The sequence below is a fragment of the Mirounga leonina genome, unplaced genomic scaffold, assembly GCF_011800145.1.
Source record: "Mirounga leonina isolate KUSES-001 unplaced genomic scaffold, KU_Mleo_1.0 Mir_153, whole genome shotgun sequence".
Classification (NCBI taxonomy): Eukaryota; Metazoa; Chordata; class Mammalia; order Carnivora; family Phocidae; genus Mirounga; species Mirounga leonina.
Genome location: NW_023270387.1, coordinates 5,520,681 through 5,540,146, shown reverse-complemented (window position 1 = coordinate 5,540,146; position 19,466 = coordinate 5,520,681). Strand labels below are relative to the sequence as shown.

Sequence of the window (19,466 nt, the reverse complement as noted above, 5' to 3'; positions counted from 1 at the left end):
AGTCAAAGACATTTCTTCTGAAAATCTCACCTCAGCTGAGTAGTTATTTAAAAGCTGTTCTGATAATCCCAGGAGATAGAGATCCAGTGATTCCTTGAGGTTTTGGTGGACAGAAAAGCCTACAGTGGCCTGGTGCTTTTCTACAGCACATTCTTTCACAATGGTTAAAAAATCCATCTTGTCAAAAGTTGTCTGAAGAAACAGTTCTTCAACTTCTGAGAATGAAGGCTCTCCTTGATCTTTTTGGTGTTGTTCACTTCAAGAAAGTAAGATCTTAAATTTATAACGGAATGACCAACTGCTTCACCTCCACGTGGCAGCAATGTATTACACATGAACACAGTAACTTAGCGTCTATGTTATTCACACAGTGCTTATATAGTTAATGGATTACTCTTTTAAATGCTGCTCTTCTTTAGGATTGATAGCTACTTGTACCAGATTTCATTATGCAGTAGCAAATTTTATTAACGGATGAAAACATTCAAGTTACAATCTCCAAGGGAAATTCAGAAAGTATTAAAAAAAAAATTAATGACACCAGGCATAAACACTAAGATAAACATTATCTGAAAACATTTTCCTTTTTGCCTGTTGATTTCTCCAAAATGAAGGGAGTTCTTCATCCTCTGCCCTCTCCAGGGAGATTAGGAATCTTCATGCCAGTGAGTCATTTTCAGCCACAGTGATAAACATAGGCCTCTTGAGTCAATCAACTAAAATGAGGTTTTAGATTTATTTTTACTTTCCCTATCCTCTATTACCATTAGTTTTAAAGCTAATAGATTTTACTTGACATACAAAAATGTATCATATCGTTAAAGAACTCATTCCTAACCTTCCATCATAATCATTCTCTACCTTCCAGTGGCAAATGTCACAAGCTATACTACACAGCATGAAAAAACAGTCAACTGGATCAAAAATTGTAGCTGCAGATTATTATCATGAATGAAAAAACAGCTTTTCCCTAATAGCCCTAATAGGCTAATAGGTGTGATTTTTTTTAAACTGATCAACTTAGTTCATAATTTTTAAGATGTAGCTACTATTCTGCTAAAATGATTATCTTTGTAATTAAAGCCATAACTTAAAACACCACAGAACTCTATTAGGTAACATACCATCCTGGCACTGTCTGGAGAAAATTCATTGCAGCTTTACAATTTTTCACAGTGAGACTCACAAGAATTTTCTCCACTGCAAGATGAGGAAAATTACTACAAAGGAAAAAAAAAAAAAAATCTTCACTTAGAAGACCAAAAGCCATTCAAAGCATTCTTTAACCTTACACATCCATGTCTGGCTATAAATCCTGACCTCTAAAAACTGGATCCAAAATTAAAATTTCTTTCATCTGTACTGAATTTTTGAACATCTAAAACAAGAATTAAGAAGCAGACATTTTGTTACTATCATTTTCAATACTTCCTGACAGCAGACTTATCCAATTTTTAAGAATCATTTCTGAAATAAACAGATTATGAAATTAAAGCAAAAGCACTAGGATCCAAAGGTCTGTCCTGCAGTTGTTTGGTCCCAGCTACCAGCTGTGGAAAGGTTAAATGGGCAAGCTGCTCCCCCTCCTGGTGTTTAAGCCTCATTCTGTCTGTCTCTAGCGTCCTCCCCCCATTAATTGAACACCCATCACCCAGAACATACTCTCATTATGATTCCAGGATACATCTGCATCAGATATATGTTCAGACGAACCTATTCACAGAAAATCACAAAAAACACATAAGTGCTCAAAGAATTCCAATTCCCTTATTCTTACTGTCTCGGCAGACACAAGGACAAAGTAAAAGAATATAAACAGATCCGAGCACAGAGATGCAGAACGGTGTAAAAACAAAGGGACTGTTCAGTATCTGGAATTCGCTCTGAGAAATGCTGCATTACCACTGTAAAAAAAAAAAGCCACCTGGTATCAAATCATCGAGAGTACCTTACAACACACAACAGCAGAGTGCTAATGAGCTTAAGTTACCCGTGAAGAACTGGAGGCAGCTCTGTGCGGTCCTCAAAGTCGTCCTCTAACTGAGAGAGTAAGAGCCATTTCATCATCAGCTCCTTTGAAGAACAACTTCTATTTACTTCACATGTACTCTGCTCCACTCCTGTTTTTACAGTCTCGGGAACCACAGAGATGGTCATTGCCAGAGTCAAGCAGCAAACTGCAGGACTACAACAAAGCCAAGCACGGCCGCTGTTAAAGATCAGCTCTTTTCTTTTTTCAATACTAAAAGTTCTTTATTTTCTTTAACACAGTGGCTATGGGTCGATGATCTGCAATAGGTAGCATCATGAGAATAACCACAAGTAGACCAAGTGTGACAAAAAACCGACAGAGTGTTTCACACCCTTGAGCGACAGAATGGGAGAGTCAAGAATGGGAGAAAAGTACTGCAGAAGGAGACACCTGAAGTGCTACTTATATATTCCTGCAGGAACACCAGCAATGCATCCATTTTAAGGGTCACCAGCTCACTTCCAACTTCTTTCCCTCAAAAACAACTTGAATCTCTTTGGCATCCGAGGTCTCACAGTTAGTAAAGCTTCTGCCTGATGCTTACGCTCTTTTGCCTAAGTCTCCAAGATACACTTCGCGAGTTCGTTCAAGTCCCTGAGAAGGATTCTAATTTCTTGTTCAATAGCAGACTGAGTTTCTGGCCTCAGTGTCCCTGTGTCACTGCAGGTCATAGCTCCAAGCTTTTCACTCATTCCAAATTTGGTAACCATCCTCTTTGCTAAAAAATAAGCTTTCTGAGGTAGAAAGACCTTGTCTATTTTATTTACCACCGAGCTGCTACTAATGCTTAAGACAATGCCTGACACGTCTAAGTGTAGAGTGAATGTCTACTAAAGAAATGAACACAAAAAATTGTGAGAAGTCTGATTACGTTTGAGAAGAACTCTCTCTTACTGTAACTGTCTGTAGCACTACCAAAAAGAATTTTTTTATGGATACTGAACAATAAGTACTTAATATGCAATTAAAAAAAAAAGAAATTTAAACATTTAATTCTTTAAAATTGGCCTTAGTAATCTCTCTACACTTGAAACTAAATTTACATTTATTTACTTATTAAGACTCCCTGGACAAACCATAGAAACATCTAAAATCAAATTTAACATATTGTCACCTCCAGTTACAAACTATAAAACCAGAAGAAAAAAAGTACACATGTCTATATGTAAATCTCTTACAATATACAGTCAACTTACCATGAAGGTCTGCAGGCTGACCCAGTAAATAACTTCCAGAATTCTCTATCAACCTCAATTAAACTGCCTTGAATTATAGCTCCAAGTAAACCAAAGTTTTCAGCTTGTATTTGTTCAGAACTTATACCGCGAAAGGTAAGAGACCAAATTTTAATCCAGAATTTCAATAAATCTGACTTCTGTGAGCCTTCTAGGTTTGATTTCTGGCCTTGACACAACGCAACTTCCGTAAGGCACCGTAACACATACGGTGTGCGCTCCCCATGTCGATGTTGAGGCAGGAGCTGGTATAGTATCATCAGTAATGGTGACAACTCACAGTTAGGGAAACTTGAGGGATATTTTGATATTAACTGGGTTGTAATCTGTAACCTACATAAAATAAAAAGATAATTAGGTTGAAAATTATTCAATTCCATTAACAAACTAAAACAAATATATAGACATAGCACCCTTGCAATATCCTAGAGTATCACCATCATTATTTTCCATACCATTCTAAAAATAAACTGGCTTTTAATATTTTTTAATCCCTACTTCCTAAAGTGGCAGGAAGAATGACAACTTTCTGGCTAGGTAGGTGAGTTGTCATATTCCCCTTATAAAAACACTTTGAGGAATAACTAAATTAGGGGCACCTGGCTGGCTCAGTTGGTGGAGCATGTTCCTGATCTCAGAATCATGAGTGCAAGCCTCACACTGGGCATGGAGCCTACTTAAAAACAAAACTAAACTTATTTACAATTTTCTACTTCTGAGTTATCACATCCATCCTTGCTCTTCAGCCACCATTAATATTCCTTCAAAACAAGAAAACAAAAAAAAAAACCCAAACAACTGTTTTTCCTAGACATTCAGTTAATTCAATAAGTATCTGCTATAAGTTCTCTAGAATGTGAACTACTCAAGAAGAGGAACTTCACCTTATTCATTCCTGTATCTCTAATGCACGTATTCAATAAATAACCCCTGACAAAATGGAAAAACTGAAGAATCTGAAATAGGGATCCTCCATCATGTAAAAGAAACATGAACTTAAGCAAGAGGTATCTAAATCAAGATGCTTCCCCCCCTTCACGACTCAGTTATATTTAAATATGACATCAACATGGTAAAAATCAAGGCACGGATCACACGAGTTTGACTATCATCTACAAACTTGTAACTGTCCTTGGGCAAGCTGCTTAACCTTTCCCAGTTTCGTTTTCTGTTTGGTAATAAAGCAAACAGGCTGAGCTGGATGAATTCTAAAGATCCCTACCAGATCTAATATTTTGTGATATCACAGAACACCACAATTTATTTAATCATTTGAATAACTGTGTATGCTGCACATGGCAAATTAAAAAAAAAAAGGCAACCTTTTACTGTGGCATGAGGTCCAAATTATTCTGTGATTTTTGAAAGCCATCTTTAATTTCTCCCTCATCTACTTCTACTAGAAGGTGCTATATATGCTAAAGTCTCTTCATGTGGAGATGTACAGCTCAGTGCATTCCATGCCTGCTAGGCAGCCATCCTCCCACCTTCCTTGCTAAGGCTATCTGCTTAGGAAAGGTGGCCCCCTGGCCCAGGCTCCAGCAGATAAGCCTTGGTGGTTGATAGCCAGAGGTCTTGGCAAGCACCTTCCCCTTCACCAGGGACTGGTTTCCGAGTGGACAACTGACCTAGTTATGGCGAGGCCGTTCTACTGGAGGGCTTGTCAGAAAAACTAAATGAGACTAAAATGACAGTGGAAGAGAAAACAGTAACATTTTACCAAGGTACAAGATCAAAATCACTCTGTGACTTCTGAAGATGATCTTTTATTACTTCCCAGCCTAATTCTATTTTCTTCTTTTTGCAAGGTGCACTGTAATCATTAAATTCTCTTTGAGTGGTAGGGTAAGACTGAGAAATCTCCAAAGATCTAGTATCTTCATTAAAAATCTGTAAGATAACAAAAAGAAAATCTTTTTTTTCCCCACACTGATTCTGTTTTTTAATACTTCATGAGGGAAAAAATGTTCCTCCTCAAATGAAGACACAGGGACATCACAGAGCAAGAGTAATAAATTACAGAAATACATAAATATGATAACACAGCAACAAACACCTCTCTAGAAAACAGATATTACCAAGTATGTTATTACTTTTGTTTCCCAGAAACATCTGCACTAAGACATCTAAAAGTAAAGCAAAAATCTGTTTTCAATGGGATTAAATTTAAAATTTCTTTGGATAAAAAAATGGGATTATATCACATATTTACCATTAAGAAAATATCTGACAAGTGAAATTACCCAAGATATTAACCAAATTTCTGAGGAGGAAAAAGACAGTTTTACTTAAGAAACATTAAGCCATCAACTGATAGATGGGTAAACAAAATATAATGTATCCATACAATTGAGTATTATCCAGCAATAAAAAGGAATGAACTAGTAGTGACTCTCGGCACAACATGGATGAACCTTGAAAACACTGTGCTAAGTGAAAGCAGCAGACGAAGAAGACTACGTGTTGTTTCATTCCATTTCTAGGAAATGTCCAAAGTAGGCAAATCAATAGAGACAGAAAGTAGATTACTGGCTGGTTGCTAAAGACCGCTAACAGGTACATAGTCTGTCCTGGGGGCGATGGAAATATTCAGGAATTAGACAGTGGTGATGCTTGTACAACACAGTGAAAATACTAAAAACCACTCAACCGTACACTTTAAAATAGTGAATTTTAGGGCGCCTGGGTGGCTCAGTCAGTTAAGTGTCTGCCTTCGGCTCAGGTCATGATCCCAGGGTCCTGGGATCGAGATCCGCATTGGGCTCTCGCTCAGCAGGGAGCCTGCTTCTCCCTCTCCCCCTCCCCCTGCTCATGCTCACTCTCTCTCTCTCTCCCCCCCCTCAAATAAATAAATAAAATCTTAAAAATAAAAGTAAATTTTATGCTATGTGATTTTTAACTCAGTAGGGAAAAAAAATGAAAAAACAAGAAACATTAGGGTTAGGATAATCTGATTTCCTATAGACCATCTTTTAGGAATGAAGAGTTCAGGGATGCCTGGGGGGCTCAGTCAGTTAAGTATCTGCCTTCAGCTCAGGTCATCATCCCAGGGTCCTTGCTCAGTGGGGAGCCAGCCTCTCCCTGCCGCTCCCCCTTGCTTGTGCTGGCTCGCTCTCTCACTCTGACAAATAAATAAATAAAATCTTAAAAAAAAAATTCATCACTAGTTTTCACTAAGTTCATATGTGCAAAATAGTTACTAAGTCAGAACAGCAATTCCAAATACAGAGTTTTGAAAGAAACAGTTACATATACAAAGTAATTTTACAAGGCTTTTTATCAGAGCACACGTGTACAAAACCCATTAAAAGGGAAACTAATGGAAAACTTCCAAATGTGACAAGACCTACTATACCTGGTGACAAATATCTGCCATCAACTCAATCAAGTTTTCCTTGACAGCAACATTACGAGATCCTGAAGAATATTTCCCTCTGCTTCCTATATGACTTATCTCGTTAATTAGCAGATCATATAAGTTATACAAGATACTTTTCCATTTACTTGATTCATAAGCACCTGTAATTCAAAAAATTAAAATATAGTTTACATATACTCTCCACTTGCACTGCCAACTCCCAAAGAACCATTCAGCTGTTAAGGTGAAAACTGGTCCAACCATCCATTCTGTACTAGGGCCTCTTCAGACAATATCCTTGCAGGCTCCCCTTTGTAACGGTGTCCGGCTCACACTCAGTTACCTGTATCTGTTATAAAATTCTTCTATAATCTGATCTAACTTTCTCTAATCAACTCCATCAAAATCCCAATCAAACCTTAATTTTTTCTCTCCCGAAGCAAATACAATTAATATGTCCCACCATTTATATAAGGACCAAGTTCTCTGTATGTCATTAAGAGAAAAACATCACTAGTTCCTTTAGCATACAAACACGTTACCCAGACTTCTCCTCATTCTAGTCATCTACCCCTAAACACACACCAGTCCACTTATGTCCCTCTTGAAATGGTGACTCTACAAAATCTGGGGGACATGATACACCCACTGTGATCTGACTGGTATGGGTAACAAAGGAGCTATTACTTCTCACAGAGAACCGTAAATCTATTAGTGTAGCCTAAAACTACGTGAGTGTTTCTGGCAGACTCATCATCCTGCCAATTTTCAATTCATCCTAAATATACAGTTAAATAAAACCCTAAACATATCATGTCATCTCCTGAATAAGCCTGATCTTCATCCTGACAGGAGCTGTGTGAAAGACGAAAACCTAAGAAAATCCAACATTCTTTGACTTACAGTGGTTTCATGGGCTACAAATACATCTAACTTCTTACATGAGAAAAGCCCATTAAACATAGACAGCTACTTTTGAAAAAAAATTGGTTCTCACGGTTTTTCTCCATTTTACCTGCTATTTCTCAGTGTAGCTTGATTTCCCAACAAGGGCCTTAAACAAGCCATGACGAATTTGTCCGAAGGCCAGCACAGACCCAAAGGTAAACACAGTGTGAGCATGAGGGAACCCATCCGGTTCCAGTTGCACCCAATAAAATTCCTGTCCACTAAGTGAAGCTACATCACCTAAGATTTTTAAGATTTTTTTTTAATTAAGGTATAACTGACATATAACATTAATTTCACATGTACAATGTAATTATTTGGTATTTGTACACATTGTGAAATGATCACAATGCATCTGGTTAACATACCTTACATAGTTACAAAAAAAAAAAGTTTTTTCTTTCTGATGAGAAGTTTTAAGATCTACTTTCTTAGCCACTTTCAAATATGCACTACATATTAACAAGCAATACTCTCTTGGTAAAAGACAAACATAAAGGTATCAAAGGAGGAGAAGTCATTCATTTCTGGTTTTCCAGGAAACAGGGACCTGGATTCAGGATGAGGTTTAAGGCAGTATGAACACATCTTCCTGAGGAACTGACTCATCTGTTTGCAGTCCACATTTATCTGTTTACCTCCTAATAAAAGCAGTATGTAGACGCGTAAGTCCCTGGCTTTTCTAAACTCGTTTACACTCTGGTCTGTGTAATTCCTTTCAGCACCTAACTATTGCTGCATAATCAGCTCCTAGAGCGAACAGTGTCTCCTATTTATCTGTGTTCCTCATAGTACTTACGAATGTACTAAACAAATGGTAGGGCATGACAGGATTTGCTACCACAGCTTCAAATTCTTAAAAAAAAAAGTGTGAGAAACATCCTCGAGACTAATACTATTACCAAGCATAGCAATCGAGAGGAAGGTCATAACCTCCTACAAAATACAAATTTCATACTTAAGCCTCTATGTACCAATGAAGAAGCAAATTCAAAACAGCAAAAACTTTTATACCTTTTTCTTGGGTTTTGGCTCCCTTTGGATGATGCACATAAATTTGCAATTGAAATAATTCAATAATTACTTCTTTTAAGGAATCGTTAAGTCTATGTTGAGTCCAAATGTAAAGCAAGGTAGGAAGAATTTCATCTCCTAGTTGACACACTCGAATTCGAAAGTTAACAGCCAACGTCTTGAGGAAGGTAATAAATGCTGCTAAGATGTGATTTAGACCCGCAGAACTCTTTTCCTTTCTGTCACAGAAAATAAACAGACTCAGCTTGGTATAACAGGGCAGAAAAATGAACATTGAAGGCAGTTATGAAGTTGCATGCTGCAAAGAAAAAAAATATCTAACCTTCAAGTAACAGTAGCCTTAGTTTTAGAACTATGCAGAAAAAAAAAACCTTAGTAGGACTACCGAGCAACAAACCAAACCGATCTTATTTGATGCTCACACATCCTTCCTGCTCTCTACTACTGAAACACTGTGCAAAATGACACAAAACTGATTTGTAATACCACCGTTCATACAATGTTTCACATGATAGACGGGGTAATGTCACACAAATCTAAGATACTGATACTTCCAAAGTATGTTCCTATTTTATTTTTGCTTAGTATATCTGCAAGAAGATCAAACAGGTTTTCAATACAAAACAAAACAGAGATTAGATTACCTTGCATGCTGAATAGCCTTGGAAAAGAAATCCAAAAATTTGGAATTTAATCCATCAGTTTGCGAACAGCATCCTTTAGTCACAGCATGAATTATTCTAGCCACTAAAACTCTATTAATGTCTTGTGCAGGTTTAAGGTACAGACTGAAGTACACAGAGAACAATTCTTAAAAAAAAAAAAAAAATCAGTTATTAAAAAGAAAACTATGGAAGCATTTAACTTAAAGGTCCTGATTTAATTTAAATTTCAATATTCCAGGCCACCTGGGTGGCTCACTCAGTTAAGTGTCCAACTCTTGGTTTCGGCTCAGGTCTTGATCTTGGGGTCCTGGGACTGAGCCTCGCATCAGGGTTTGCACTCGGTGGGGAGTCTGCTTGAGATTCTCTCTCTCTCTGTGCCCCTGCCCACTTGTTCACTCTCTAAATAAATCTTTTTAGGGAGGGGGGAAAGATGGTGGAGGAGTAGAGGACCCTATTTCAACTGGTCCCCAGAATTGAGCTGGATATCTACCAGAGCACTCTATGAGCACCCACGAACCCAGCCTGAGATGTAAGAAGATGTGGATCTCTACAAGCAGAATATCGCAGGCGGTTGGTTTTGAGGTATGAAGCGGGGAGCCGTGATTCCACAGGCAGATATCGGAGGATAAATGGCAGCGGGAGGGTGCCTGGCCGTGGGGATCCTACACCGGCGAGCGACAGCCTTGCACGCTGGGGACGGGGCACAGACTAGCAGAACACAGACTAGCAGACCGGTAGCTGCTGGGAAAGGACTCTAGAGCAGCCCCCAGGACGGAAACCCAGAGCGGCGGGGTCACGCTCTCAGGAACTGGGAGCGCTGCGGAGGGGCGCATAACCCAGGCCGCTGCAGTTTATAGCAGCACAGACAGAAACGAAGACGGTGTGGCCTGGAGAGCTCACTGAAGAACAGACTGCGATCTCTCTGCTCTGAGGCAGAGGGTTGGAAACGGTCTCTTCTGCTCGGGCTCGCGGAAGAGACGCGGAAAGCCGCCAGAGAACAAAAGCCCCAAAAACTGATTCCCGCTGAGCCCATCCCCCGCCACAGGGGTGCAGGGCAACTCCATCCGAACAGGGTTGCCTGAGTAACAGCGCAGCAGGCCCCTCCCCCAGAAGACAGGCTGGGAAAACAAGAGGCCAGCAACCATAAGGTCCCAAGAAAACAGGTGCATCTTGCTTGGGTTCTGGTCAATAATTTGGACTCTATACATTCCCTCAAACACCCATCAACAGAATGACTAGGAGGAGGAGCCCTCAAAACAGAAAAGACTCAGAGATCATGACTTATGCTGCAGATTTACAAATGGATGCAGATATAACCAAGATGTCAGAGATGGAATTCAGGCTAGCAATTGTGAAGACAATGGCTAGAATGGAGAAATCAATTAATGGCAACATAGAGTCCCTAAGGGCAGAAATGAAAGCTGAATTGGCAGAACTTAAAAATGCTATCAATGAGATCCAATCCAATCTAGATAATCTAACAGCTAGGGTAACTGAGGCAGAAGAACGAATAAGCGACCTGGAAGACAATATAATAGATAAAAAGGGAAAAGAAGAGGCCAGGGAAAAACAACTCAGAATACATAAAAATAGAATGAGAGAAATAAGTGACACCATGAAGCGTTCCAATGTCAGAATAATTGGAATCCCGGAGGAAGTGGAGAGAGAGAGAGGACTAAAAGATGTATTTGAGCAAATCGTAGCTGAGAACTTCCCTAATCTGGAGAATGAAAAAACATTGCGTCCTAGAGGCAGAGAGGACCCCTCCCAAGATCAAGGAAAACAGGCCAACACCCCGGCATGTAATAGTAAAACTCGCAAACCTTGGAACCAAGGAAACCATCTCAGAGGCAGTTAGGGGGAAGAGATTCCTTATGTACAGAGGGAGGAACACCAGAGTAACGTCAGACCTATCCACAGAGACCTGGCAAGCCAGAAAGGCCTGGCAAGACATATTTAGGGTACTAAATGAGAAGAACATGCAGCCAAGAATACTTTATCCTGCAAGGCTTTCATTTGGAATGGATGGAGAGACGCAGAGCTTCCACGACTGGCAGAAGCTGAAAGAATACGTGACCCCTAAGCCGGCCCTGCAAGAAATATTAAGGAGAAAGATCCCAAGAGTCATAGACAACAGAAATTTACAGGGACAATCTATAAAAACAATGTCTTCACAGGCAACACGATGACAATTAATTCATATCTTTCAATAATCACTCTCAACATGAATGGCCTAAACGCTCCCATAAAACGGCACAGGGTTGCAGATTGGATAAAAAGACAGGACCCATCCATATGCTGTCTACAAGAGACTCATTTTGAACCTAAAGATAAATCCAGAATGAAAGTGAAGGAATGGAGATCCATCTTCCATGCCAGCAGACCTCAAAAGAAAGCTGGGGCAGCAATTCTTATATCAGACAAATTAGATTTTAAACTAAAGTCTGTAATTAGAGACACAGAAGGACACTATATCATTCTTAAAGCGTCTATCCAACAAGAAGATCTAACAATTGTAAATATCTATGCCCCCAACATGGGAGCAGCCATCTACATAAGCCAACTGTTAACCAAAATAAAGAGTCATATTGATAACAATACGTTAATTGTAGGGGACCTCAATACTCCACTCTCAGCAATGGACAGATCATCTAAGCAGAAAATCAACAAGGAAACAAGAGCTTTGAATGATACACTGGACCAGATGGACCTCATAGATATTTACAGAACATTCCACCCTAAAACAACAGAATACTCATTCTTCTCGAGCACACATGGAACTTTCTCCAGAATAGACCACATACTGGGTCACAAATCAGATCTCAACCGATACCAAAAGATTTGAGAATATTCCCTGCATATTCTCAGACCACAATGCTCTAAAACTGGAACTCAATCACAAGAAAAAATTTGGCAGAAATTCAAACACTTGGAAGCTAAAGACCACTCTGCTCAAGAATGTTTGGGTCAACCAGGAAATCAAAGAAGAACTTAAACAATTCATGGAAATCAATGAGAATGAAAACACATCAGTCCAATACCTATGGGATACTGCAAAGGCGGTCCTAAGGGGGAAATATGTAGCTATCCAAGCCTCACTCAAAAAAATAGAAAAATCCCGAATTCACCAACTAACTCTACACCTTAAAGAACTAAAGAAAAAGCAACAAACGATGCCTAAGCCACGCATTAGAAGAGAAATAATTAAAATTAGAGCAGAAATCAAAGAATTAGAAACCAGAAACACAGTAGATCAGATCAACGAAACTAGAAGTTGGTTCTTTGAAAGAATTAATAAGATCGATAAACCACTGGCCAGACTTATCCAAAAGAAAAGAGAAAGGACCCAAATTGATAAAATTATGAATGAAAGGGGAGAGATCACGACTAACACCAAGGAAATAGAAACAATTATTAGAAATTATCATCAACAACTATATGCCAATAAACTGAGCAATCTGGATGAAATGGAGGACTTCCTGGAAACCTAGAAGCTGCCAAGACTGAAACAGGAAGAAACTGACAACCTGAATAGGCCAATAACCAGTAATGAGATTGAAGCAGTGATCAAAAACCTCCCAGAAAACAAGAGTCCAGGGCCTGATGGATTCCCTGGGGAATTCTACCAAACATTCAAAGAAGAAATAATACCTATTCTCCTGAAGCTGTTTCAAAAAATAGAAACAGAAGGAAAGCTTCCAGACTCATTCTATAAGGCCAGCATTACCTTAATCCCCAAACCAGGCAAAGATCCCATCAAAAAGGAGAATTTCAGACCGATATCCCTGATGAATATGGATTCCAAAATCCTCAACAAAATCCTAGCTAATAGGATCCAACAATACATTAAAAAGATCATCCACCATGACCAAGTGGGATTTATCCCCGCGATACAAGGGTGGTTCAACATTCACAAATCAATGTGATAGAACACATTAATAAGAGGAGGGAGAAGAACCATATGGTCCTCTCAATTGATGCAGAAAAAGCATTTGACAAAATACAGCATCCTTTCCTGATTAAAACTCTTCAGAGGGGCGCCTGGGTGGCTCAGTTGGTTAAGCGACTGCCTTCGGCTCAGGTCATGATCCTGGAGTCCCTGGATCGAGTCCCGCATCGGGCTCCCTGCTAGGCGGGGAGCCTGCTTCTCCCTCTGCCTCTGCCTCTCTCTCTCTCTCCGACTCTCATGAATAAATAAATAAAACATTAAAAAAAAAACAACTAATGATGTATGGTGACTAACATAACATAGCAAAATTTAAAATAAATAAATAAATCTTTTTAAATAAATTTTAGTAATCCCAAAGAAAAAGATTTAAAATTATAATAATTTACATTTAATATGGTAAAAGTTTCACATCAATATTTGCTTTTATTTTATATAAACTGCCTTCAAGAGAGGAACGACTTTCAGCCAGGAAGTATGTGCAGCCAGCCCTCAGACAAGCTGCTTAACTGCTCTACATCTGTGTCCCTTCCTCTAGGTCTAAGAGAACATGTAACAAGTGTAAAATGTATCAAGAACGCCGTCAGGGGGCTGAGATTTTATTCTACTTGTAACCTAAGGGATCAGAATGCCAGTTTCATGGATGCTGGCAGAAGACATTCTATTCCTGCTTGAGTGCCTTCCTTTTTGCATAGATTCCTCAATCCCCAAGGCAACATGAAGAGCGGTAGGCGACAGGCGTGCAAATAGTGAGAGCCCTCAAGCCTTCTGTGACACACAGGTGGCTCTGAGGAAGCCATCATCTCTGTCACCATCTCCACCTTCCAAGGTTCACTATACTTAAAAAAAACAATCAGGAATAAAGCAGTCAGGGTCTGCTCCTAAGACATGCAGAAATGTTGAGATGCACTGAGAATCCTCTCTCAGAACCAGGAAAACCAAAGCTGCTAATGCAGGATTTGCTCCCCATATAAATAAAAAGAGAGTCCTTGGCTGGTAAAGTGAGTGAGTAACAAACACCTATGGGTATCTTTCTTTTCAATTGTATGTATCACGTAATTCTGCAGAAATAATTTAAAATCAGATTTCAAATACGAAAGAATAAGGACAATATAAATACCTCAAACATTATAGTAAGGAAAATGATTGTTCAAAGGATTCCCATCATATCTGACATTAATTTATACAACTCTGCATCAGTGCTTCCCAAAGTTCTGTCACTACAATACCTAAATGGTTAAAAACTGTGAGTTAACACACAGATATGTGGAAACAAGAAAACAGGAGCGACGGCAGGGAGGTGGGGGGGAGAGGGGTGGGCACCTAGGTGGCTCAGTCGGTTAAGCGTCTGACTTTGGCTCAGGTTATGATCTCAGGGTCCTGGGATCCAGCCCCACATCAGGCTCTGCCCTCAGTGGGGCATCTGCTTGCCTCTTCCCTCTCCTCTGGCCCTCCCCCCCTCCCCGCTACTGCTCTCTAATAAATAAATAAAATCTAAAAAAAAAAAAAAAAAAACAGGAGCAGTTATCTTGATCATTTCCCTCTTACTACCTGATAGGAGCAGAGAGGTGAAATGAGAGTGCCAACGGTCTTCAATTAAAGCTCAAGTTTTAGGCCTTTTATTAGTTGTGGGATATGATCCCAATTCTCTCAGAATCCCACATACTATCCTAGTAAGTATCCCACATACTATCCTATCCCTAGCAAGTGGTTAAGAAAAACTGTCATAAGATATTCAGTGAAAGTCTCAGAAGTGCACAGTTCAACTTCTTCAAAAAAAAAAAGCTGTAGGACATGCCTCCAGGTGAATTCACTTCCTCCACAAACTCAACAACAAAAAAGCTCGAAGAACAGACAGTGAAGGAACATAATAAAAAGGGCTTCTGGAGTTAAATAAATTTCAGTTAACTGTAGATTCCTTGGGAGTTTATACATAGACAATCATGCTACCTGCAAAGAGGAACAATTTTCTTTCTTCCTTTCCAATCTGCATACCTTTCACTTCCGTTCCTTGCCTAGCTGCCCTGGCTAGAACCTCATAGGTTTGGTGAGAGCAAACATCCTTATCCTGTTCCCAACTTCTTTTAGGAAAGGTTTTTTTGGGGCTTTTTAAAGATTTTATTTATTTGACAGAGAAAGAGACAGCGAGAGAGGGAACACAAGCGGGGGGAGCGGGAGAGGGAGAAGCAGGCTTCCCGCGGAGCAGGGAGCCCGATGCGGGGCTCGATCCCAGGACCCTGGGATCATGACCTGAGCCGAAGGCAGACACTTAACCAACTGAGCCACTCAGGCTCCCCTCTTTTACGAAAGGTTTTAAATCATGGATTCAATTTCTTTAATAACTACAGAACTATTCAAATTACCCATTTCATACTGGTTGAGTTCTGCCAGGGAGTAGTTTTAAGGAGCTGCCCATGTAAATTCGGTGGTCAAATTTACGTGCAGAGTTGTTCAGAGCATGGTCTTAATATTCTTCTAATAAAAGATGGCAATTATATCCATTTCCTTCCTACTCTCAGCAATTTGTGTCTTTTTTTTTTATCTTAGTCACTTTTACGAGCTGTTCTAGATTTGACTGATGTTTTCAAAGAATCAGCTATTTCATTAAACGTTCTCTTCCGTTTTTCTGTTTTCAATTTCAGTGATTTCTGCTCTTCTGCTTGCTTCGAAGTTTTTGTTTTGTTTTTCTAGTTTCTTGAGATGGAAGCTAAGATTATTGATTTGAGATTTTTCCCTCTTTTGTAATATAGGCAGTTAGTGCTATAAATTACCCTCTCAATATAACTTTAGCTGCATTCTACAAATTTTGACATGTTGTATTTTTTCATTTTCATCCAGTTCCAAGTATACTTTGATTTCCTTTGAGACTTTTTCTTTGACCCATGAATTGAGAAGTATGTTACTGATTTTCACAAAAGCACTACGAAGGAGACAGGGCACTACGGTAGAAATAAAGAGAAGAACAAATTTAGAAAGGGCAATCAGAAAATGGCAGTGACATTTAAGCCAAGACCTGCAGGAGGAGAAGAAAGCAGCCATACAAAGGGTAGCCTCTGACAAGAGAAGAACAAACGCCACAAGGGAAAAAAGGGCTTGCACTCTCGAAATTGAGGGCGTGAAATGATCCATAGCATTGTCAGAAGGAAATACTAGAACTCCTACTTTTTAAATTAAAATTAATTACAAATAAAAATCAACTTTTAGGGGCACCTGGGTGGCTCTGTCAGTTGAGTGTCTGTCTTTGTTCATCTCAGGTCATGATCTCGAGGTCTTGGGATCAAGCCCAGCATTGGGCTCCCTGCTCAACATGTAATCTGCTTCTCCCTCCCCCTCTGCCCTTGCCTCCGGCCCCCTGCCTGTGAACATGAGCGCGTGCACATGCTCTTTCTCTCTCTCTTAAATAAACTGTTTGAAAAAATCAAGCTTGGGGCACCTGTGTGGCTCAGTCGGTTAAGCATCTGCGTTCAGCTCAGGTCATGATCCCAGGGTCCTGGGATCGAGCCCCGCATCAGGCTCCCTGCTCAGTGGGAAGCCTGCTTCTCCCTCTCCCACTCCCCCTGCTTGTGTTCCCTCTCTTGCTCTCTCTCTCTCTCTGTCAAATAAATAAATAAATAAATCTTTTAAAAATTTTTAAAAAATAAATAAATCAAGCTTTACTGATATTTAATATAGAAATCAACAATGGCCACTTTGGAAGACAGCTTTGGCAGCTTCTTAAAAAACTAAACATACTTTTACCATACAATCCAGCAATCACACTTCTTGGTATTTACCCAAATGAACTGAAAACTTAATCTGTACACAGATGTTTACAGCAGCTTCATTCATAAGTGCCAAAATTTGGAGGCAATCAAGATGTCCTTCAGTAAATGAACAGATAATTAAACTGTGGTACATGCAGACAATGAAATATTATTTGGTGCTAAAGAGAAATCAGCTATCAAGCCACAAAAAAACATGGAGAAAACTTAAACACATTTTACTAAGTAAAAGAAGCCCATGTGGAAAGACTACATATTGTATGATGCCAACTATATGACATTCTGCAAAAGGCAAAATTAGAGAGACTGTAAGAAGATCACTGGTTGCTAGGGATCAGGAGGAGGGGAAGGATGAACAGGCAGAACACAAGGACTTCTAGGGCAGTGAAACTATTCTATATGATGCTTTAATGGTAAATACATGTTACTGTACATTTGTCAAAATCTATAGAATCTACACCACCAAGAGTGATCCTAATGCAAACTCTGAACTTTGGGTGCGATGAGGTGTCAGCATAGGTTCGCTGACTGAAACAAATGTGTCACTTTGGTGCAGAGTGTTGACAGCAGAAGAAACTATGCATGTGTGACGGGGGGCGGGGTACATGGGAACTCTCTACTTCCTGCTCAATTCTATGAACCTGAAATTGCTCTAAAATAAAGTCTGTTTTTAAGAAAATGTCTGGAACCACTGGGTTAGAGAATGTGAAGAAAGGCCACTGTAGCTAGAAACAGAAATCCACAAGATGGGGGTGGCTCTTAGTTACGGTCAGATAGGTAGGCAGAAGCAAAATTACCCAGTGCCTCCAAGGCCTAGAAAAGGAGTCCATATTTTATCCTAGTTGTACAGGAAAGCCACTAAAGGTTTTTAATATTTCTTCCTTCCGACCTTATTAGAAAAACTACCTTCCTCCTTGGGAAAATCCTAGGGCTCTTACTTTGGAACCCCTTATTCTCAGAAAACACAGAAGGGCGCCTGGGTGGCTCAGTTGGTTAAGTATCCAACTCTTGATTTCCGCTCAGGTCATGATCTCAGGGTGGTGTGATCGAGCCCTGTGTCGGGTTCTACGCTGGGCATGGAGCCTGCCTAGGATTCTCTCTCTCTCTCCCTTTGCTCCCTACCCCCTAACCCTGCTCCTGTGCGTACGTGCTCTCTCTAAAAAGATAAAGATAAATAAATAAATTCTAAAAAAGAAAACACAGAGTCCATTTTCCTGTGTATTCAACCATTCTTTCTCCATGGACTCCTTTCCCATTACGCTTATATATACTCCAGTCACTCCCATCTTTTAACAGGATCCCTCTTTCCCTTCCCCTTAAAATCAAAGCTTTTGAAAGTGCTGTATTTGCTAATCCTTTTCCTCACTTGTCACTCATGCTTTCACACCAGTCTCTTACAGAACTGAACATCATCAACCAACAGACTCTAATTGCCATGTGTAGAATAATTCACCCAACAACAGCAGATACACATTCTTTTCAAATGGATATGGAGTACTCACCAAGTCAGACCTTATCCTGGGTCATAAAAGAAATCATAACAACTGTAAATAACTTAGATGATAAAAAGTATGTTCTCTGACCATAATGTAATTAGACTGAAAACTATAAAAGGGAAAACAAAAAAAACCACGAAAATACCCCCCAAAAATTGGAAATTAAACAACATACTTCCGAATAATCCAGAGGTTAAAGAAGTCTCAAAAAAAAACTAGAACATATTTTAAACTGAAGAAAAATGAAAATATAACATTGCCAAAATGTGTGAAATACAACAAAGCAGTGTTTAGAGAAAAATTTATTATATTAAATGCACATATGAGGGAAGAAGCTCTCAAATCAATGACCTAAGCTTCTATCTTAAGGAACTAGAGAACAAATTAAACTCAAATATAGGAAAAGAACGAATAATAAGATGAGGAAATTAATAATGAAAGAGACAATATCACTACAGAGCCTACACACCTTAAAAGGATAAAAAGGCAATAACATCTGAGAACAACTCTAAGTTCCTATATTCAACAACTTAGGTAAAATGTACAAATTCTTAACCAAATTACCAAAGCTAACTGAAAAAGAAATAAACTAAATATTCCTGTATCTATTAAAGAAACTGAATTCATAGTTAAAAACCTTCAACAACGCCCTCCAAATTCAATCTAGTAATATATAAAAAGGATAATACATCATGCCCTAGTGGAGTACATCCTGGGAACACAAGGTTGACTTAACCTATGAAAAATTCATCAGTGTAATTTAACCTATCAAGAGACTAAAGAAAAACCCATAGGATTATCTCAACAGATGAAGAAAGAAATTTAACAAAATTCAACATCCATTCATGATAAAAACCATGAGGAACGAAAAACTGAAGAGAAAGTCATCAACCCATCCTGACAGCTACTATCATGTTTAATGGTTAAACAGTGAATGCTTCTCCCTAAAACCAAGAATAGAACAAGGTGTGCTCTCACCACTCCTATTCA

General features: G+C 39.2%; 1 protein-coding gene across 5 annotated transcripts in view; it reads right to left on the bottom strand.

Annotated features, from left to right (window-relative positions):
• The window catches only part of ATM (ATM serine/threonine kinase), a 123,092-nt gene that overhangs the window by 89,262 nt on the left and 14,364 nt on the right, over positions 1–19,466 (bottom strand). For 4 of the 5 annotated variants that reach the window (XM_035008856.1, XM_035008855.1, XM_035008857.1 and 1 more), the window contains 8 exons: positions 9,253–9,418; positions 8,588–8,826; positions 6,623–6,786; positions 4,988–5,157; positions 3,229–3,600; positions 1,991–2,185; positions 1,125–1,220; positions 31–256 (listed from right to left, as the gene is read on the bottom strand). In XM_035008856.1, coding sequence (XP_034864747.1) covers positions 31–256; positions 1,125–1,220; positions 1,991–2,185; positions 3,229–3,600; positions 4,988–5,157; positions 6,623–6,786; positions 8,588–8,826; positions 9,253–9,418 — 1,628 coding nt within the window. The other variant, XM_035008859.1, reaches the window with a different exon arrangement.